Here is a 21,759-nt window from a genome sequence, read left to right on the forward strand (position 1 = left end):
AAAAAACCAAATATGGAGCCACAATGAATATAATAAAAACTCGACAAAACATTCTACTATTTTCCTCCCAAGTACAAAAATGTAAAATAAGTTCAAGAAATCGTATCCAATGTGCTCGGGAAAAAAAAAATAAATAAGGCGAAACTAATGAAACAAAGAAACTCACTTCTTGAAGCTTCCTTCAGCATTTCTAACCAGGCCCGTCTCGGATAGTGACAAACTTATTCGTACCATGTTTGGCCCAATAACTCCTAAGGTCGATCGGGTTGGAAAAATCATAACCCTCGGAAGAGAGTTTTTCTAGAACCTTCTTGAAAGCTCCGACACTCATCTTCCGCCCAGCTATGCGGGCCCCACGCCTCTTTGTGCTCACGGGCAAGGGATGCACAGAAAGCCCCGTGGTACAGCACGCGGACTGCCAGCCACCGGATCCCCACCTATAGCATTGATGAGCTGTCCCCGTGCATGAGCAAATCGGTATAGGGATTTTCGAAATATCCATATTTTGTCCGTTAATTACAACTTCCGCCATTTTCTTGGGGGCCTTTGCACGGTCTTCGTTTGGGCCCGCCCTAGGAGTTTTATTAGTCCTCGGTTTCTTCTCTTTCGGTGCTTTTCCACCACCACCACCACCTCTCTTCTTCACCGCCACCCCACCACCGCCACCACCACCACTATTATTATCTCTTTCCTCGCACGATTCTTCCACTTTATTAATCATCAACGAGGTGTCGTTTTTGGGTAAAGTTATCTGAGGTGACGAAGCCTCGGATGAAACATCGACGTAGCTCTGTAGATAATAAGGACGATTGGGATTAACGGACAACGGATTGTTGAGGTACTTGCTACTGTTTGGACCCATCCAACAACTTAACGGGTTGAGGGGCCCACCGGATATTCCAGTTATGTGGTGGTGGTGGTGGTGGTTACTGGAGGCTGTTACGGGCAGTTCACGAACACCACCGCCGCCGCCGCCGCCGCCACCGGAAAGGGACGTTTCGATCATGGAAGGCATTAGATTAAGGGGCATATGATTATGATGATGGTGAGGCTCTTCATATGGAGTTCTTGGGAACTGATGAAATGTCCAATTCCTCGAATTCACATTCCCATTTTCATTATCGTCCATCTTATTTTCGACGAAATTGCCCGACTGAAATTTCAATTAAACTAAATCAAACTGTGATTATACTCTTCAACTCTATCATTATTTCCCTGCAATTGAAATCAAAATTAAATAAAAAAATCACACAAGAGATATCATAGAATCGTACACAGTAATACAAATAGAAAAACAAAAAATTGAGAAATTTAAGAACGCAGGCAATGCAGGGAATTTAGGGCTTTTGAATTCAGATCCCTGCGAAAATTGACGCAGTAAATTTTGGGAAAAATTAAATAAAATTTCATGCTTTATCTAAACGAAGAAAATGGGCAACAATTCAGTTGAAGAAACAGGATGAAGTTGAAACAGATGAAGAGAGCTTACTGCGAGAAAGACGAGTCGGCTGCTTTAGGGTTTTTTCTTTTCTAATTCCTTTTTTTCCCCAAGATTTTTAAGCCGTTCTTGGGAAGGGAAGAAGAGTTGGGAAAAATTGGCACAAAATTAATGAATTTTGTTAAATTATTTAATTTAAATTTTAAAAATAATAATTTTTTTTTATTTTTTAGAAAAAAAAAATAAAAATTGAAAAACATGAATTGGTTGGGGGGGGGGGGGGGGTGCAACTTCCTACATGAGCCATGAGTACCACATGCCACTCTCTTCAATGGCAAGTTTTCAATTTGTTCACTTAACTAGGGGAGTTAGATGTTACGTCCGATTATTTATATCGAGTGGATTTGTTCTGTTGGTTTGATAAATAACTATTCACTAACAAAACATACATAGGGGGTATGTATGATTATCTGTAGATCTATCGTCTACGATTGAAATTCACGTGTAAATTACCAGGTGGAGTATCTAATTTACCCTTAAATAGATGTAATTTCAATAAAAACATATTCATTTAAACTTAAATTCTCAAAAAAAAATTACCTTTTTGACATTTGTTTTTTGCTCAAAATCATATTTAGTGTTCATATAGATTGTATCATCAAGTAATATTATATAGGGTTATTAAGAAAGGGAAAAAAAAAACATGTTTTAAATGGTCTATAATATCTAAATGCAAAGAGAATTGAACCATTAGTCTAATATTTACCCTTTTTACCCCAATTTCACTTATGTAAAAGATTCCTAGTAGAAAGCTTGCCATTTCATAAAGAATCTATAAGACTATAACAAATGTAGCTATGTTTGTAAAAAAGAAATTCTAGAATACATATTCTTGAAACTCTTAAAGATTCAATTCAAAGTTTTAACATCTTAAGATTCGACTTTGACCCATCGAATCTCATTCTTTACAGCGAAACATATGAGTCGATAGCTTGAGCATCAATCCACCTCCCATTCTATTACGTTATGTATCTCCTCTAGCTCAAGGCACTCGTCACCTGAATGAAGATACACTGTCTGTCTCAAGTAAGTGATATCACAACCTGCCACAAATTTGTTCTAAATGATACTCACTGAATCAGACATGTGAATATATTCAAATTTACACACTATATATCTCTGTGTCTGTGTATGTGTGTGTGTGTGTGTTGTGAATGTTTACAAGAGTACAATGTCACTTGACCTGAGTTCGAACTCAATTACGAATACTTTCTAAGTCGAGCTCGTCACACATAATTAGCATAGTGTGATTTACATATTTCATGTACTTTGTGAGTTGTTGGACGAGAATGAAATTTACATTGTACTGCACTTGAAGCGATTGCAGATTCTCTTGGCAAAGAAAAAGAAAAAAAGCCATCAATATTCTAAAATCGAACATGACATAGAATCGGACAATCAATTCAATCTCAATTGGATTGAATTGATACTTTAATAATATATATATTTCATATTGAACAATATGGAAAAGTTGGCTCGGCAGGTGCAACGCATGTGCAACGCGCGTGCCTTTTCTATATATTTTAATATTAACTAAGATTCTATTATATTGATAAAAAAAAAAATCATCAATATTTCAATAATGCAACAAGCACAATACTAAAATATAAAATATATTGAAAATAGCTAAATCGGCACGAGCAGTGTGCATGCAATTTTCTAGTCATCAAAAAGATGTAGTGTCAATGTGTACCGGGTAGCCACTTATACAACTACGTATTGTAAAAGTGGGATTTCCTTGGTCTCGACTATCTCCCCCGTTTATAATACTTTAAATGACGTGTTTCATACATGTAGGGAAGAAAACATGAAGTGATAGATTGTGGGGGGCATCGGCCGCAAGGTACGTACAATAACACCTCATATTACTAATGGATTAACTGACGGGGAGTGGGAACTAGGTACACGATGTTTAAAGAATGCAAGACGACATATTAGATCGAATAAATCTAAGTGACAGGAGATCTAGAACTAGAAGTCAAAAGACGATTGTCATGTCGACTTATCTGTCTGCGAAGAATTACATCGTGAAAGTACGTAATGGAACAGTTGTCATTTCAACTAAGGAGTAAATGAATATAAATGTGACCGGGGATTCAACACCAAATGTTCTAGTATCCAACAAATCTGCATTCATTGAAATATAGTGTGCATATGAGGATTTGCACGAGTATATGAAAAAGAGTTAATATTCAAAACGGACTCTCCGTTGTTCTAAAAAATATCAGATCCTACTAAATTCGTGACAAGTGTCCAAATTTGACATTTATCATTTTAGGTTATTATTAGTGTAAATAGCACACAACCTCCTTAGTTTGCATATTTTACAGATAACCCCTTATTTTTCTATTTAAGCACATAATCTTATATATAAAAGAAAGAAACGTTGGACAACCCTAAAAAATCCTAATGGTATTTCTTTAATTATTCATTTTTAATATTTTTTCTCTACTAATTTTGAATAATTATCAATCTCCTATTTTTCATCAATATATCTCAAATCTTAAGAGATAAAGATAGAAATTCGATTTGTTAAATCTAAATCTATATATTTGGATTATAAATCTTAATATGTAAAATTTAAACAAACTAATGTTATATAAAATATGAATAATACTACAATATTATTAAATTTTACTATGTGCGTGTACTATATTTTCTTATTATGTATTAAATTGGTTTTTTTTTAACTCTTGAAATAATATCTCGTGCATCGCGCGGGGAAAAAATGCTAGTTACTATTAAAAATAAACTACTAAGCAAAACCTGAGTTACAAAAAATCTAAAATTATTTCCAAACTCAGACGGTAAATATTATTTGACAAAATAGAAGGGAGGTTACAGTTGCACAAAACTTTAAATTTTTATTTACTTTTTCAAACCTATAATAAATTTATTAAAATTTCTTTTGATTTTAAAATTCAAATTTGATATTAAATAATATATTTGTGTAAAATTAAAGAATATGCCAAGTTAGATATTTACATTTAACTTTTATCTTTAGTTTAATATTTTATATCATAATTGAGAATAAATTATAATTATAATTAATAACCAAAATACATAATTATGAAATAAAAATAATTATTTTTTGTTTAAAAACAAATAAACTAGAAGGGCTTAAGTGATAATTACCTCTATTGGTATCAAAGACGTGGTGATTGGAGTCCGATTATATTGAATTAATGGGTAATCTATTCATAAGTAACACCCAATGAAAAAATGTGTCATATATTGTGCGTAATTTCTAGTTATATTTATATCATAAAAAAATACATGTTTCTTTAAATGAAGAAAAATATATACAGAATTGCAACTGTCGGGAGTCTTTTATTTTTATAGTTGAATAAGGGTAATTAAATATACAAAATTTCATAATCTTCTTAAATTATTCAGCCATTTTAATCGTATTAGTTAAAATATACCCAAGTTGTTTATTAAAAATTATTATGGAAAAATGACACTGCAATGCACGTGCATTTTCTTATGTATTTTAATATTAATTAAGACTCTATTATATTGAATTCTTCTTTTATCATTTTCCAATTACGTAACAAGCACAGTATTAAAAATAACTAACTCGACACGTTCAATGCACGTGTACGAATATATAAAATATATTAAAAATAACTAACTCGACGCGTGCAGTGCACGTACACCTTTTTAGTAATAGAACAACCAAAATTATCTACACTTGGTAAAGATAGCTGGGAGGGAGTAGTTTCAGATTCAATGAAAATTAGATCTGTAATTCTGCTGCAAGATCAATACATAGTCTGATACTAAAATAATAGCAGTAAAATATTCACGAAATATAAGCACTAAAAGAAACTCTGATCTTACTGAAACATAAGCTCCTGAAGGTTTCTATACATGAAAATGCAAATTGATCAACCAGAGAGGTTATCAATATCAACAAGCACAATCATTGTCAAGTATCCACGGAAAACGAGATTAGAAAGAGTCGGAGTTCATTCAGCCGGCGATAACAGAACCATACAACAAATCCCTAAACGAAGCTGCAGAACTATGATTTTAAACTGGATAATATCGAAATCTCATATAGGTCGATTGTACTGTTACCAAATAAAGTTTGAGATAGAAGCAAAGTATATAACTATTTATTTAGCAAGCATCATTCTGACAAACTCCTCGTAGTTGACTTGGCCATCACCATCCACATCAGCCTCTCGTATCATCTCATCCACCTCCTCGTCTGTCAGCTTCTCACCAAGATTAGCCATCACATGACGAAGCTGCATTATATGTATATATACAACACATGTTTTAAGTTAAAAAAACGATACAGAAAAAATTACTCGTGAAATGCTGTTTTCCAATGTCTTATTTATTGAAGGTGTGAAAAGGAAGTAAGGAGTACCTCAGCAGCAGAAATGAAGCCATTTTGATCTTTATCAAACACCTTGAAAGCTTCTTTAAGTTCCTCCTCGGAGTCAGTGTCCTTTACAACACATAGGATAATGTTAGCTATACTTCTTATGCTTGCAAAACCGATATACGACAGAGAATAATAGCATGCTTATCGAGTTTTCATATGGGGACATTTCTATTAATGGCATGCCTGAAATTCTAATATTGGAAAAAAGGGCAAGGCAGTGAATCAAGGTAGTAAGTAGGGTTACTATCAGTGGTGATCAGATCAGGCCGAGGTAAGGTAAGGACTTATAGTAATTAATATTTGAAATTAAATATTGCAAAACTAGACGTGAACGTTTGTAAGAACCATTTGAATTCAATTATTTGATTTAGCTAATTGGGCGATTCGTTTACGACCACTAAATTAATGAATATAACTGAAATCCAGCTAAAGATAGGTTTGTCAATGGGATTTCCTAAACTTGAGTAACTTAGCACTATTGGTATCAGGGTGTGGAAACTCGATCTACATAGGTATGCAGCCACAAAATCAGCCTAATAGCTAGGTGTAAATACAGTGGTTTCTACTTCGCTCGTAACAATACAGATGAGATAATATTTCACCCATTTTGCCACTGGTGACTAAACTCGTTCTAATAACCATCGTTAGTCCTAATATCCATTATCATTTGTTAAAGCAAAAAGTCTTCACTAAAATCAAATTTGATCGAATTCTCCTACATTATCATAATTTCTACCAAACTTCTTGATAGCTACTGTTTTAGCAGACAACATTGGAGTCATCAAGTAGAATTTCAGTTGCATTTAGGTGGAATATAAAACATACAGAATGATAATTTAAAAGAAGGTGTCAAAGTGGGAACAAAGTATTTGAAATCCATTGTGACTGAAAATAATCCAATACAAGTACAATAAACTTGTATTCGTGGATCTGACACCCTAATAAAATCAGCAAAAATTTACTTGCAGATCAAAAACTTCTCGAAGCACCGATGAGTATTAAACAATGTAAAACACATAAACTTTTAAGCATCTTACAGCACCAGAACAACGTTAACGCACCCCGACTAAATACATACTAATACAAAGCATATTTGCGATTCTTTAGAAGCATTGAGATGCCAAGAACTACTAAGATAAGAAGAGAAATCAGGTTAAGTCATAAGTTGAAAAGTGGTTGTACTTAGCAACGCAACAGTAGTCCAGACTAGTAAGTGATTCGGATCTATATAACATTGGAAAAGCAACTTTCAAAATCTTTTACAGCTAATGCATACTTAAATGCACATACCCTAAACACTAACCTGCCTCGAAAACACAGCAATGACATTACTCATAATTCCAAAAAATTCAGTTAACAGTAGAGCGAAACTAACCTTCATCTTACGAGCCATCAAATTCAAGAATTCAGGAAAGTCAATGGTACCATTTTGATCAGCATCAACTTCATTTATCATGTCCTGCAGTTCAGCTTCGGTGGGATTCTGTCCAAGTGACCTCATCACTGTTCCCAACTCCTTCGATGTGATACAACCTATAAAACGATCATTCAACAGTAAAATAACCGTATATGTTTTCGCAGTATTAGAGGCATATACAATGCTTATTCCCATCACATTGAATTAAATGGCTGCTCCTATTATATACTTAAAAATCTTATCAGCCAACAACAAAGAGATGGCGATTTTCATAGTAAAATGAATAAAAATTAATCTCGATTAAGAGGACGATCGGATACACAAGTGGCTATAAATTTCAATTCCAATCGACTCACTAACAGTCCTAATCAGTTCTCGCAGAAATGTGAAGACAGAAACTAATCCGAAGAAATGAATTAATTCAAGAGGAAATTCATTTTTTCCTCATTTCACTTCCGATTTTTTTTTCTCGCTTCACCAAATATATGAACCATACGTCTCCCATAAATCCTAGATGCAAAAAACACAGGAAAAAAAATTTAAAATAAAATAAATAAATCGAGAAGCGTTAAACGTGATCTCACTTCGCCACAATTAATTTATTCACATCAAAATGTTTAAAAAAACACGAGTCGCTTCATCATCAACAAAATTACAGAGACAAGAGAACAATCACGAACTTCATCAAACAGGTAGATCTATTTCAAAGAAACTACGGCTTAAAAAGAAAAAGCAAAATGATGAACAGAAAAACAGGCAAACGGAGGAAAACACAAAGGAGAAACGTATACCATCTCCATCCTTGTCGAAGAGACTGAATGCTTCCTTGAACTCAGCGATCTGCTCCTCCGTCAACTGCTCCGCCATTTTCACTTTCTCTCTCTTCTTTCTCTCACCTCTAAGACGCAGAATGAATCAGCTGGAAGAAAACCCTTTCTCTAGCTAGCCAAGGGTTTGAATTGAATCGCTCTAGTTTCTATTTCCAAAGGACCCTTTATATACTGACGCTTGCATGTGAGTGAAGGTCTGTGTACAGTTAGGCACCTTTGCTAGCGACTTTGACTGATCTGCTTTGACTTTTCTAAACGCGATTTAGTCTTTGATTTCGGTTTAAACTGACAAAACCGGAGGAAAAGAGACCGGAGAGGAGAGTGGGAATATATTTTCGTTTTCAAGTCATGTGGGCCCACGAGTATTTTCTTTATCATTTAACCGTATTTATAGACCCCGCGTGACTCGGCGAATTTGATTCTTCTTGGTAATTAAGTGGACCCCGAAGATATAGGTTGTTATTAATAAAAGAGATTTTCAATTTTATATTTTTATTCATGGAATATTCACTTCGTGTATTGAAAATCTAGGTGTGAAATTGATAATTATGTCACACTTACAAATAAAATAGAATTTATTTATTTATTTTTTTAAAAGAGGGTTTGAATTTTCGTTTTTGTATAAAATAATTTAAAAAAAATATTATATAAAATTTGATTTACGATCTTCAATTTTCTTTTCTTGTTCAACTAAGCCTTTAAAGCCTATGGCAGAGCCTTGCCAAACAAAGTAAATGCTTCGGAAAAAAAATTACACAATTTTTCTTCTAATATTTCATAACTAACACAATTTAAACGGAATTCTTCGACACGAAAACTGGGCACGAATTTGTGTCCCGGATGAAGTGTCACAATTCCTGCAATTATTATCAAAAAATAATAAATACGCACGAACTGGCTCCAAGTTTCGTATTTCATCTCAAGATTATATAGAAGATCCCAAATTCAAAAACAATAATCCATTTTTCATTTCGAGATCATGGATACACACGATACACATTAATCAGCAGAATAAGTGTTTCATCAAAGAAAATCATACACAGTGTAAACTCGTACAGTTCTCTGCTATCTATCTATTAGATTTCGGTATTGGGGGTGAATTTTTACGCTCTCTCGGCTCTATGCATTTATCAACTGCATATGCGGAAAGCTTTCTTCATTACGGAAAATTCGAGTAACAAAAATTCGCTCGTAAAATTCCCTCCTCGATAACAAAAAAAAAAGGTGCCGAAATATATCATGTTTAAAATCATGAAGCCTTGTTGTAATTGTTCTTTACAGCCAATGCTGCTGCTCTGTACCAAGAAGCTGCAGCCATGGCCCCTGGATCGGGAACTGATGCTAAAATCTCTGCAGACACATATGATGACCGTCCCGCCTGCAAAATCTCGTTCCTTAGTAAATTTGAGTAGTACAAAATACTTATTAATATTGATCTTATAAGGGTACTTTTAAGAAAACAAGTAAAATCGAATCGAAACTTATGTATCCCAATTTCATTCGAAATAAATCGGGACTTTCGAAATTCGGAATGAAAAATATTGTTCTAAAATCGAAAATTTTAGAATCGATATTGGAGGAATTCGAAAATTCCTTTCCAATTTCCATCCCTAGTCACGTCTGAATATTATCGGTCAATATTGAAAAACAAAACGTAGCCATAAGAATTGATATAAATCCTTTTTTTAATTATAGAGTTATCACAACATTATACAGAAGAAACAAGACTAGCTGAGGCTCAAGAGTTTCACCTGAGCTTGCATGTTTTTAGTTGACTCAGCACCAGCGACCGCTGCTTCGGCTGATAAAACAAAGGCCTCAACTGGATCTTCACCAGCTGCTAATTTCTGTTACACTCTCAATGTAAATAAAAATATATTGGCTCCAAATTAACACTCGAAGAAGAAATATTATAGTAGTTATTTCCTCTAACCTGTTTAAGGACAGAAAATGCTGGAATAAGAGCATCCAATAATGTTCGATAACCAGCTTTCGCACCTCCGTATTTACTCACTGCAGCAATAGCAGCTTCAAAAGCAGCAGCCCCTAAATCACGAAACATTGAATTATAATAACTTCATAAAATGTCAAATAAATAAAAAATCATATACTCCATGAAGTCGTCTCACATTGGGGCCCGGTAATGTTCGAAGGGCTATCTGTCTTAAGCTGTGTGTATGCTGCCTTAAAGAATATGTCGTATCTGTCATTACAGAAGGAAACATTTTTCGCTAATTTTAAATACGATGTCGTCCTCAATAGTAGTAATGAGAAAAACATTACCACAACAAATTATATGGTTGAAGTAGATTGAAAGAAAGGAAGGAATATACTGTACATGATTCCACTTGTTCCTCCCATAACCTTGCTTATAGAAGATCCGATTTCACTGACAGTCTCGGCAGGATCATTCAGTGGATAACTGGATGCATAGAATCAGAGACGGAAGTAAGAAAATGGAGGGAGGTTGTGTGATTGGATAAGAGAAAAAATCAGAAAGTGAAACCAAAAAAAGCACGAGTCTATTTTACAATTGGGTTTTCATATTTATCTTGGCTAATCTTATCTTAGGAACCAAACGAGGCCTAAAAGAATTAAATAATTTACAAGTCAGAAAAAGAGCTCACCACTTTTTCATGTCTTCAAGAATGGCTGATGCACCTCTGAACATCTGTAGAATCACAAGAAATCCATGTCATTAAATTCACATCCTTAAGAAGCTCTAGGGACAAATGTAATTAATCCGAACACTTACGGTTGATCCACAGTCACCATCACCGACTTTGCTGTCCCATTCATTTAAACTGTCCTTAAGATCGATAACTGCAGTTGCTGCTGCTTCAATAGCAACTTCAAGAATATGCCCCTGAGAACTCAGCTGCTCGGGTCGACTCAATGTCTAACAAAACAGTGAAACCAACATGTGGCGAAGTTACAAAAGACGTGTTTCAGAAACTGAACAATGTCGAGAATAAAATCAAAATACTGAAGCAACTTATGTTTCATCAGTAGAGAAATCTCATTTAGAGGTCAACAAATATATTTTTTTCCTGTTAGTATAGGATACGGATGTTATCCTGGGATATGAATGCAGGTTCACACAATAATGTTAAAAAAACATTAACATGTAAGCTGCTCGATACTGCATGTAAAAGGTTCATTTGAATTTTGTTCACAAAAATGGGAAGAAAGGATAATAATTATAACAAAGTTCGGTTTTGAAAGAAGGGTTTTGTTGCTTCTATCAAAGAAAAGCAAAATAGACTCAACAAACCTCTTTACTCTTTTTTGACCGAGATGGCGGAATAGGAACAGGAATCTTGGCAGGTGGGTGGTTACCTGAGAGCAGCATATTGACCCGGGTTAAAAAAACAATAGTTTAACTAATTCTTGAAAGATTTTAGAGAGAGTGGATGTATGCATTGAAATGATACTAACCATCAGCTGCAACAGGCCAATTTGGAGCCTTAGTTGGGGCATCCAAACGGCTTAAAATTGTCTGATCTGCCTTCATTACGGTGATCGAGAATCCTGGAGAGGCACAAATTAATATATATATATATATATATATATATATATATATATATATATATATATATATATATATATATATATATATATGTAGATCTGGTATTTTTCAAATAAAAATATATTATTGCGTGCATAATATACCTGCCATGTCTAGGGAGGTCATAAATGAACCAGTGTACACCCTCTCGACGGCCAATCCATGTTCCAGTTGTAGTCTGGGAACAGCCTTTCCAGCTGCAATCATCAATTCCATAAGGGGAGTGGCCCCTAATCTGCACACCAGAGCAGTGAAAATAATTTTAAAAAAATTAATAAATTACTTGAAAATTGAGGAAGAAGATATATGCTTAGCTACAAACGTACCCATTAATCATGAGTACAACTCTACTGCCGCGTGTTATGGGAACATAATTTGTTTCCTACATATTGATCACAAGTGACGAATCTTGTAAGATAATGATAAGACACATGAATATTTGCAAACCCAATTAAGAGAAAGAAAAGACACAAACACGTGCAAAAGTAAGCATTCAAAAAACTAAAATACACATATTCTCATAAACTTCTTGTATTAAGGATCTCCGTAGTCAACTTTATAGAACATATCAGTTATATCTCCATAATTCATGTCCGGAAAGTGGAAACTCTCTAAATATAAACGAGTCTTGGAGAGAAAAGGTTTCTGAAAATAATTATCTGGATGTTTTCATCACGGAATCCTTTTCTATAGTAAATGTTTCTCTACCAGGTACATTTAATTAAAGAAACATACAGATCTAGTAAGTAGCATACCGTAGACAATATTTGATTCAGAACATGAGAAACCACAATATCAACGGGTTGGAGGTCAGCCACAGCAGCACCTGGTTCTCCATGCTGAAAGACATACAAGTGGCATAGATCATACATGTTAAGGTGACATTCAATATACAGTTACGAGTATTGAAACCGTTTAACTGCCAACATATAGAATTAGTTATACGAAACTCAATGAAACAAAAACATTGTCGACAAGTAATGTCCTACTAAGAAGCAAGAAAAAAAACTGTTGAAAAACACCGACGTGTCACTGCATTCAAATTCTCATGATTAAAAATGTATCATGATTAGTGTTGCAAGCACCACCAATGTGTCACTGCATTCAAATTCAAAAGTTGGAAGCACAAAATAACTACTTACAATTCCAAGACCAAGCTCCATTTTGCCAGGGCCTAAACGATCTGGGGTCACCTGACCAGGCAATGTGCAAACTGATAAAGCGACACCCATTGTTCCAACCATTTCTGATGCTCGTTTAGCTTCAGCAGCAACTTCAGCTAAAGAGAGACCACTAGCTGCAGCTGCCCCTGCAACCTGCGATTAGCAAGTGAGTTCATATTATCATAAACAAAAAGGGTAGTATAATGGTTTTTGGTTTGGTGTTAACCAACTTGATCACAAAAAAAAAAAGAGAGAGAGAAGATCATAAGATACAAACAAAAGACTTGTTCAACACTTCCGAATGGAACACTTCCACAAAACTAGTCACGTAAAGAACCAGTGACGCAATGCAATGCCGAATAGCTAATGTGAGTATTACAAGAAATTTCAATTACTTTATGACATGACAACATCATTTAACATGTGGACAATTTTCATATTAAAATTTCCAATCATCATTTGCTAAATGTTCAGATCATAAAAATGAGTTGTACTATTACTTAGAAAATGTATTTTGACAACTTTTCAAACCATTTATTCCGTCTTACAAGAACTAAACACCAAACACCAGAACAAATATGATGCTTCCTTAAATAAGCTAAGGTTACCTCTGAAACTTAAAAGCAAAAAAGTTCAATAAACATAACAAACAAGAAAGAATTTGCCTGTGCATAATCCCTTAATACTACTTAAACGATCTATGTCCTAATATATGAATGCAGAAACTTCTGGATATACCACATTGTAAACGGAAACGGTTTTATAAGAAAAATACAAATAAACTGGAAGTTGGTCGACATCAATGACAAATTAGAAAAATATACATATTATATGTGTATATAGGTCTAAAATGAGAAAATGAAAATCTAGTTCATGGGATGTGAAAGAGCACAATTGAGCATGAAGAGAAGAAATAGAACCAACCTTATGAACGAGAATAGTTCCCGCCAAACCTCTTCTACCGGCTATGCCTCTTGGAGGTGGTAGAGCACAGTCATCACCAACAATTACCATCTGTTAAAACATATAGTATGCATGAATTAGCTATATTTAAAATTTGAGTCGAGTCATATGTATAGACATCAAGATATACCTCGACTTTATAACCTTCAGACTTAGCTTGCTCAGCTGCCAGGCCAATATTCAAGCGATCGCCAGTGTAATTCTTTCATAAACCAAAACAAGGCCTCATCAGGAAATTTACATGCAAACTTTATAATATTTTTGAATGGTAAAATTATAGGTTACAAGAAGGCTTATTCCTACATCACATAAGTAATGAGCAACATATTTGAATTATAAAAAATTAAATGCTCCAAACAATATATATATATATATATATTCATGTCAGGTTTGACAATTTTCATATAAACTGAGCACACTACATAGCAAGATTATATATATTAAAAACTACAGAGCAAGGCAGCATATCAAAATCACAAGTAAAATACCTTGACAATAAGGAGGCACCCTGAAGGACCAGTCACAGCTCTGATCCCCTAATGCCAAAAAAAAAAAAATAACGCCTATCTTAGAAGGTTTGAAAACGAAAAATAATATAAAATCAGAGGATTATATCATGTATATATAGTGTAATTAGAAGTCTGTATACCGCAAGAATTGAGTCCACGGGAGGTGAGGCAAAAACATCCCCACAGATTGCTGCTGTGAGCATTCCTTCTCCAACAAATCCAGCATGAGCAGGCTCGTGACCACTTCCACCTCCTATACATTGACCAACTTTCATCAGTTTCACCAAAGAATTAAATCAATTCTAGATCAAATTACAACTCTGTACAGTAGAAGTTCCTTATTCATGTACATGAATGAACAAATTTGGAACTTAAACTGACACTAGTTCTTGTCTTTTCCGAAGACCCTCTACACATTCACATCCATTTATCTATCCATCCTACATAGAATCATCAATCTTACACTCCATTATGACAGCTATAAGTTGACAAAATAGCTCAAGGATTGGTGTATTCAAAAGTGAAAATACTCGATTGTGACAGCTATATTCGATATTCAGCTATATTAGGAGAACATAAGCACTACAATAGAAAACAAAAATAAATCAATTAATAATGTTGTGAACCTGATATAACGGATACTTTGTCATATGTCAAGCCAGAAACATCAGCACGTAACACAACTTTAACCTACATAAAAAGACCAACCATTAGATGGAAAAAAACTTGTACAAGAAGACAATAATTTAATCTCACAAAAGGAGGAAAATGAATTTGTGCATAAAATTACTTCAGGAAAACCATCCAAATACTGCAATCCAGGATATGTTTCCACCAGACCTTCAATAAACTCTGTCACGACATCTGCAACCAGAAATACATAATGGAATCTCAAATATCAACCTTATTTCAGAAATAAAAATGCATTTAATATCTATGTCTATATTAAGAGATGCATTACAGAGCACATCAGAAAACATTCATATCTCATTCTCATGTGTTCATGATGACGAACTAAACACTATAAATCCATGCATTCTCAAAATCCAGCCCCCAAATAGACAGAAAAACAGTTCTTACAGCACAGTGCATAGTATATCAAGTTGTACCAAATGCATCAGTAATGGTACATTTCAATCCCCAATTTCCCCTGAAACAAAAACACTGAAAATACATTGCAAATTCCCACACAGATGATACCAAATAATTCATTATCCGCAAATTATATTTTACAACAGCAAAAAAAAAAAAAAAAAAAAAAAAAGAAATTCATAGCCAGACAATAATTCCAGTGCAAATGCATGCACACACTCCCAAACCTCCCAAAAAAAATCAACACGTTCAATAAATTTCAATAATAAATCAAGGAAAACGAAAATGCAGATGAAAAATTGTGGAAACATAAAAATAAATAAAAAAAAATAAACCGTTTGGGTCGTTAATGAGTTTCTTGCTGTGGAAATCCATTGATGAATGCGGGCGAACTGGAAGCGGATTCTCCAACGAGTGATCGGTAATGGCGGATGAGAAAACCCCTCACTTGTTTCTAGAGAGAGAGAGAGAGAATTTGATGAGGGTTTGGAAAAATTGGAGAAAAATTGGCTTCTTAAGAAAGAAAGTCACCTGAGTGTTGAATAAATGTTGATTTTTAATGAGGTTGCTTCTACGTACACGAAAATTAAAAAAATCTCTTAAAATCTGATATTTAATCGCATCAACCTGAAAATCGTGTTAAACCCGAAAACGCGCTTCTTTAATTATTAATATCTTCGTCAACATGTGGGGAGCAAAAAAAGTAAAAAACTCTTTTTTTAATATTAAAAACTTTTGTCTTTATATATAAAAGAAAGAAAGTTAGGACAATTTAAGAAATCTTAATAGTATTTTGTAATTGTTTTTTATTTACATATATCTTTTTTCTTTTTTATCTCCTATTTTACACACACTTTATTTTTTCTAATTACCTGAACACCATATTTCCGCTACACAATCGTAATTCACTAAATTTTTTTTAATCTCCTATTTTGCACCATATTTCCTCTAAATACTTTCATATCAGATTGTTATTAATTTACCTAATGGCTTTTTTTGTCATTATTTTTATTTTTCTAATTAATTTTCATTTTTTTCTACTTTCTTCTTATTAGTTGTAATTATTTATTTATTTTAACTTTTTTATTTATCTAACATCTTTGTAACTATTTTTGTTTCCTATTTATTTTTTATTTTTTGACTTTCTTTGTTATTCTCCTTTCTTTGTCAATGACATCTTTGTAAATTTTTTTTTAGCTTTTTAATATTCTAAGAAAATCCTAATGATAATTTATAACTTTTTCTCCTAATTATAGGTGTCAGGTGACTTTTCATTTAATATTTTCTTCAAATATACCCTTTTTTAATATCATGTGTTTAACTTATTATTTTCTTCACTTTTGGTTTGGCTCGTAATCTATTTTTGAGTTATTGCAATGCAACTTTTGTTTCTGCTTCTTAATAAATTACTTTAAGCCACAATCTCAAAACTATTTTACAAAAGATGAAAATTAAAATTTATCTTGATTAAATAAATTACTCTAAGCCATCAACTTAAAAATTGTATTCCTCGTGAATCGTGATTAAATGATTAATAATTAAATATTAGTTACTAATCAGTATTATCCAAAATGTAATAGTCATATATCAGCGATATCAGCGGCGGAACCAGTATAGAACTAGAGCCTATGACCCTCGACAATTTTCGAATCCTTAATTTTTTATGTAAAGATTAAAAAAAAATTATGTATAAATCGCACTATCGGCCCTCTTTTATAAAAGTTTTAATGCATTCAGCCCCGCGAACTTAACATCCCGGTTCCGCCAGTGACAACTGCATTCTACCCTTTTAGTCATTTTCCATCATAAAAACGTGATGAATTGTCATCTTCATGACAGTTGAAATGCCCAATTTCTGAATTTGTCTGAAGTGTACATTTAACCATAATGAATCACATTGTACCAAAATTGAATGAGCATGACCTTTATTATAGATAAAAACAATCTTTCGGCGCAAGCGGTGGCCGGCGAACGAAGCATAGAGCCACGAGGGGGGGTAGGGGGGGTCATGGCCCCCGTCCTCTCAAACAAAATCTTGGCTCCCATAAATAATGCGGGTCCCTAAAGAGAAATTTCGAATACATATTTGGCCGGGCCCCACCCTTCTACTAAACCGGCAATCTATCACTCAACCACGCAATAATATCGTCCACGACTTCTTCCTTTTCGGGTTCGAAAAGCAAGTCGTGCAACAACCCTCGATAGAGCTTGATTGTCTTGTCGGCCGACGAGGCCTCTTCGTGGAGCTTCATCGAGGCTTCCGGGTCGGTTACCGAATCGTCCGTACCGTGGAGCACGAGAAACGGGGCGGTTAGACGGGTCAAGTTCTGCTGCAAGTGGGCGGTGATGCGGAGGATTTCGTACCCGGTTCGTATCCTTATGGATCCGGTGAACACCAGTGGGTCCGAGTACTTTGCCACTAGTGCCTCCGGATCTCGGGAGACCGTTATACCCTCCTTGTTCGCCGCACTGAATTGGAACCTTGGCAACAAGAACGAGAAAATCGGGGCGAGCACCTATTATAACATTCGATGAAATATTGAATTAAAGATAATGATAGAGTTATCTTATTTTATTTTTACATTTTATTTTTTTGTACTAGATCGAATTGTTTAAAGAAAAATTCTTACTGCGAAAATCGGATGGGAAGGCTTAACTCCAACGGCAGGCGAAGTCAGAACAATGCCAGCTATACGTTGTCTCACTTTCGGATCGAGAACTGCCTGTTACATAAACGAGGAAAGCTTCCATTATTAGTGAATTAAACGGGATTTTAAACAATAATAAATTAATATTCAGATCAAGAATTTTACCTTGAGGACTATAGCTCCACCAGTTGAGTGTCCAAAACAGAAGCAAGGAACTCCCGGATTTTCGGATAAAACCTTCCCAAGAAACAATTTCTATGCACAATATAATAAAAGAATAAAAAATTAAATTAATTAATTTAAAAAAAATCAACACTTGAATTATAAATAGATACTTATTGTAAAGTGGTTCTTGTGCATCAATAGATTGTACCGTACCATATCATTAACAGCATAATCGAGAGAATGAACGTAGGCGTGCAGTCCATCGCTTCCACCGTGTCCTGTAATTGGTTAAAATTATCGAGCCTATATGAAAGGGTATTTCGGACAATAACCATTTAAATTTGAAATAGTTTTATATATACAAGTTAAGTATGCAATTTCTTAGCATAAACGAGAGTATTCTTGACTTATATTCGTTACATTCGGCATTAAAGTCGAATGCAATTACCAATTTTGAAACAATTTTTCACTGCACATGAAAACTAGTTTGCTCGTATTTGATCATGAAATTATTTAATCAATAATAACAATAGAAGAATATATTTCTTGTGTTTTAATCAATGTATTGTAAGAAATAGTGGAAATGTCAAGAATTAATTTTTATTATAATAATGATAATAATAAACTTTTTTAGATGTAGGATATTTTCGACTCACCGATCCAATCCATACCGTAAACCTTGAAGCCATTTGCATTGAGCTTCTTGGCAAAATCACTATATCTACCACTGTTCAAATCAATAAACGGTGAAATATAAATACAAGAAAAATAATTAAGAACGAAATGAAATTGCACCCGGTAATACAATGTACGTATAATCGTAGCATACGAACCTGTGCTCGTTCAGGCCATGCAAGAGGACAACCACTCCCCTATATTTAAAAACAACAGAAAAAAATAATAAAGATTTGTGAGAAAAACATTGGTGCATTTTATTAAGCCATACTTAAGATTAGACGATTAATTTAGTGTAGGCTCGACTTTTATAAATCCATCTATTAAACGAGCATACTACTTACAAATTCATCACATGGATTCGTAAAATTCAAATAGATTGTGTCTTATAAGTTACTTTCTTACGTCGACTCTTACCTTTTACTGCATTACATACGATTACGAAGAAGTAAAATTACGTTCTTTGTTTCGATTTTTATTTTTTAATTTCGGCCCGGAATTCTATGTGGTCCTCGAAATTGAATGCAACGTCAGGAATAATTCGAAACTGCGTAAAGAATATATATATACTCACTCCTATATCTTATCTTCCCCCATATTCCATATCCTGTCACAAAAAGACTTACTAAAGATAAGGGCCAAAAAAAACATCCTCGGTTTTCGCAACTCTCGGGTTGCGGTCCATATTGTGTGGGAATATTCCTTCCAAATTTAAATGATCAGCAAATTTCATTAATTGTTACACTTCAAGAGTACTTGTCACATTCGATAATCTATTAACATTCGATAATCGATGATAACAAGAGGAATAAACAAGACAACAATCGTATGGAAACAAATTCTAATGTGTTTCTAATTTCCGTTCGACACACTGGTTTTTATCGTATTTTCTGCACAAATTGAAGTGCCAATAAGGAACAATTTTGTAATTTCCACTACTCGAAAAAATGTATATTTTTTTACTATGTACGATGTGAATTCGGGGACGTAAAAAACTCAATTCGAACGATAGAAAAACTGAAATAACCCAGAAATTATTCAAGAAACCCCATTTCATTGACAATGAAATATAAAGACAAAAAAAATCAAATAATAAATTTTAGCAGCTCAAATTCCAAAAAAAAAAAAAAAAAAAAATTAATGAATTAAAATAGAGATTTTTGTTTACCTGACTTGAATATGAACAGAGGTCCAGGATTGGGTAAAAACGGTGTCGTTTCTGGAATTAACGAACAAAGAGAACTCCCTATTTGTTTCCTTATAATAATCACCACCAAACTCGCCGCCGTTATCCTCTACCACCCTCTTAATCGCCAACGCCCGCCGCGCCGCCACCTCCTTGTCCACCGCGCTCTTCCTCGGCACCATCGCCGCCGCGCACCGCCGCCTCCCCCGGAACGGCAGCAGGAAAATCAGGAGGAATGAGCTTAGCAGCAGCCACAAACTCCTCAGAACGCGCAGAGAAAACAACGCGTTGATCCTCCCGCTGGCACCTGACGTCAGCATTATATATTTCCTTACAGCGGCTGTCTGTTTGAAATTTGGATTGAAAATTTTGAGAAAAGGTGTGCTGTGTTGTTTATCTCTCTAGAAATGTAGAGAGACAACAGTTGCAGAGTAATTATATAGGGTGGCAGAAGGGAACCGACAGTTCTGGAAGAACCTAAAAGAATGCCTTTTAATTTCCTCCCAAAATTGTTAAATCAATTAATTTTGCTAAAGAATGTGTAAATTTGTTTGTATTTTTGGAGAAACGTTTTATTTACAAATAACGTGTGACGTATGGCTGTAGGGACAGAGTGGGTGGCGGTTGATAGGATGACACGTGCCTAATGATTGAATCCGGACCGGTGAAATACGCGGCGACTTGGTTTTTGCTTTTTCTTTTTTTTTTTTTTTTTTTCTCTTTTTCTCTTTATAATATTCAAATTATTATTAGAACAACTTTTTTTTTTCTTTTTTGGGCAAATTACAACCACCCCGATATTTGGATAATTATAGCCCTCAACTCTATGAATTTTCTTACATCTCCACTTTTATGGTGTCAAATTCAACATAATCATCCAAATTCTATGAAATGTTCTCTAGTTTGTACCCGTTTTGTGCAAAAATACAGTTTTTGATGTACCACAATATGATATTTACAAGCCAAAAAACACATCTTATGATCATCTACCTTCAAAATGTGGAGCTCGAATGGATAAAACGGGTCCAAAATTGAAAATATTCCATATAATCTAGAAGATTCCACTAAATTTGAAACCACAAGGGTGAACGTGTAAAAAAAATTATAGTTGCGGGGATGGTTGTAATTAATCAAACATGAGAGAGGTTTTCGTAATTTGATCGTATCTCAGGGTGGTGGTAATTTTTTTATTTTTTATTTTTTTTGCTTTTGCTCTTTCTCTATGTAATTTCAAGGGCAAATTACGGTCACCCCTTGAGTTATGGTCAAATTACGAAAACCCCTTCTATTTGGGTAATTACAGTCACCCCCTCAACTATGTATTATCTTACGAAAAGACCCCTCCAAAGGTGAATTTAGGGATGTAAATTCGATAAAACCGAACCGAAATTTCGGTACGCCAACATTTCTACTGTTTACCGAACTATATATACGATTTGATTTGGTAAATAATCGAATTACATAAATTTTATATAAAAATATTTAAAAGAAGTGGGTGACAGCTGTAATTACACAAACAATAAGGGTCTTTTCGTAATTTGATCATACCTTAGGGGTGACCGTAATTTCCCCTAATTTCAAATTATCATTAGACGAACTTTTCTTTTTTCTTAAGAGTTTGTAAAATGTGCTAAGTACAATTTTTG

At 34.2% G+C, this 21,759-nt stretch overlaps 4 protein-coding genes across 4 annotated transcripts; all 4 read right to left on the minus strand.

Moving 5' to 3' along the window:
* On the minus strand, positions 1-1,602 carry LOC105972417 (uncharacterized). Its single transcript, XM_012997373.2, has 2 exons — positions 1,490-1,602; positions 1-1,215 (listed from the first exon to the last, which is right to left on the minus strand). The coding sequence occupies exon 2, from the start codon at positions 1,127-1,129 to the stop codon at positions 191-193; it is 939 nt and encodes a 312-aa protein (XP_012852827.2). The 5' UTR covers positions 1,130-1,215; positions 1,490-1,602; the 3' UTR covers positions 1-190.
* A 3,711-nt stretch (positions 1,603-5,313) lies between these two features.
* Positions 5,314-8,504, minus strand: LOC105972368 (calmodulin). The gene is made up of 4 exons (XM_012997319.2): positions 8,106-8,504; positions 7,273-7,430; positions 5,880-5,960; positions 5,314-5,754 (listed from the first exon to the last, which is right to left on the minus strand). Exons 1-4 carry the CDS (start codon positions 8,179-8,181, stop codon positions 5,620-5,622), a joined length of 450 nt encoding a protein of 149 aa, XP_012852773.1. The 5' UTR covers positions 8,182-8,504; the 3' UTR covers positions 5,314-5,619.
* A 584-nt stretch (positions 8,505-9,088) lies between these two features.
* On the minus strand, positions 9,089-16,027 carry LOC105972366 (Dihydroxyacetone kinase). The gene is made up of 20 exons (XM_088816719.1): positions 15,775-16,027; positions 15,138-15,211; positions 14,974-15,037; positions 14,488-14,600; positions 14,327-14,374; positions 13,969-14,040; positions 13,800-13,889; positions 12,855-13,028; positions 12,468-12,551; positions 12,039-12,094; positions 11,817-11,947; positions 11,583-11,675; positions 11,419-11,483; positions 10,900-11,043; positions 10,772-10,815; positions 10,483-10,566; positions 10,274-10,347; positions 10,078-10,190; positions 9,896-9,991; positions 9,089-9,522 (listed from the first exon to the last, which is right to left on the minus strand). The coding sequence occupies exons 1-20, from the start codon at positions 15,812-15,814 to the stop codon at positions 9,394-9,396; spliced, it is 1,788 nt and encodes a 595-aa protein (XP_088672845.1). The 5' UTR covers positions 15,815-16,027; the 3' UTR covers positions 9,089-9,393.
* Positions 16,028-17,336: 1,309 nt separating this feature from the next.
* On the minus strand, positions 17,337-20,656 carry LOC105972446 (uncharacterized). The gene is made up of 7 exons (XM_012997407.2): positions 20,096-20,656; positions 19,086-19,124; positions 18,909-18,979; positions 18,466-18,530; positions 18,253-18,342; positions 18,070-18,162; positions 17,337-17,955 (listed from the first exon to the last, which is right to left on the minus strand). The coding sequence occupies exons 1-7, from the start codon at positions 20,431-20,433 to the stop codon at positions 17,548-17,550; spliced, it is 1,104 nt and encodes a 367-aa protein (XP_012852861.2). The 5' UTR covers positions 20,434-20,656; the 3' UTR covers positions 17,337-17,547.
* Positions 20,657-21,759: the final 1,103 nt, after the last annotated feature.

Source organism: Erythranthe guttata, chromosome 4 (genome assembly GCF_056151865.1).
Source record: "Erythranthe guttata isolate IM_541 chromosome 4, IM_541, whole genome shotgun sequence".
In the NCBI taxonomy this organism is placed as follows: Eukaryota; Viridiplantae; Streptophyta; class Magnoliopsida; order Lamiales; family Phrymaceae; genus Erythranthe; species Erythranthe guttata.

Coding starts and splice junctions, on each gene's coding strand:
- LOC105972417 (XM_012997373.2), bottom strand. CDS start 1,129: ATGGACGATAATGAAAATGGGAATGTGAATTCGAGGAATTGGACATTT.
- LOC105972368 (XM_012997319.2), bottom strand. CDS start 8,181: ATGGCGGAGCAGTTGACGGAGGAGCAGATCGCTGAGTTCAAGGAAGCA. Junction 7,431..8,105: donor CTTCGACAAGGATGGAGATG/GTATACGTTTCT, acceptor ATCGTTTTATAG/GTTGTATCACATCGAAGGAG. Junction 5,961..7,272: donor TGATGGCTCGTAAGATGAAG/GTTAGTTTCGCT, acceptor TGTGTTGTAAAG/GACACTGACTCCGAGGAGGA.
- LOC105972366 (XM_088816719.1), bottom strand. CDS start 15,814: ATGGATTTCCACAGCAAGAAACTCATTAACGACCCAAACG. Junction 15,212..15,774: donor ACTCATTAACGACCCAAACG/GTTTATTTTTTT, acceptor TTCTGGTTGCAG/ATGTCGTGACAGAGTTTATT. Junction 9,992..10,077: donor CATTTTCTGTCCTTAAACAG/GTTAGAGGAAAT, acceptor AGAGTGTAACAG/AAATTAGCAGCTGGTGAAGA.
- LOC105972446 (XM_012997407.2), bottom strand. CDS start 20,433: ATGCTGACGTCAGGTGCCAGCGGGAGGATCAACGCGTTGTTTTCTCTG. Junction 18,980..19,085: donor CATGGCCTGAACGAGCACAG/GTTCGTATGCTA, acceptor TGATTTGAACAG/TGGTAGATATAGTGATTTTG. Junction 18,163..18,252: donor GTGGAGCTATAGTCCTCAAG/GTAAAATTCTTG, acceptor TTTATGTAACAG/GCAGTTCTCGATCCGAAAGT.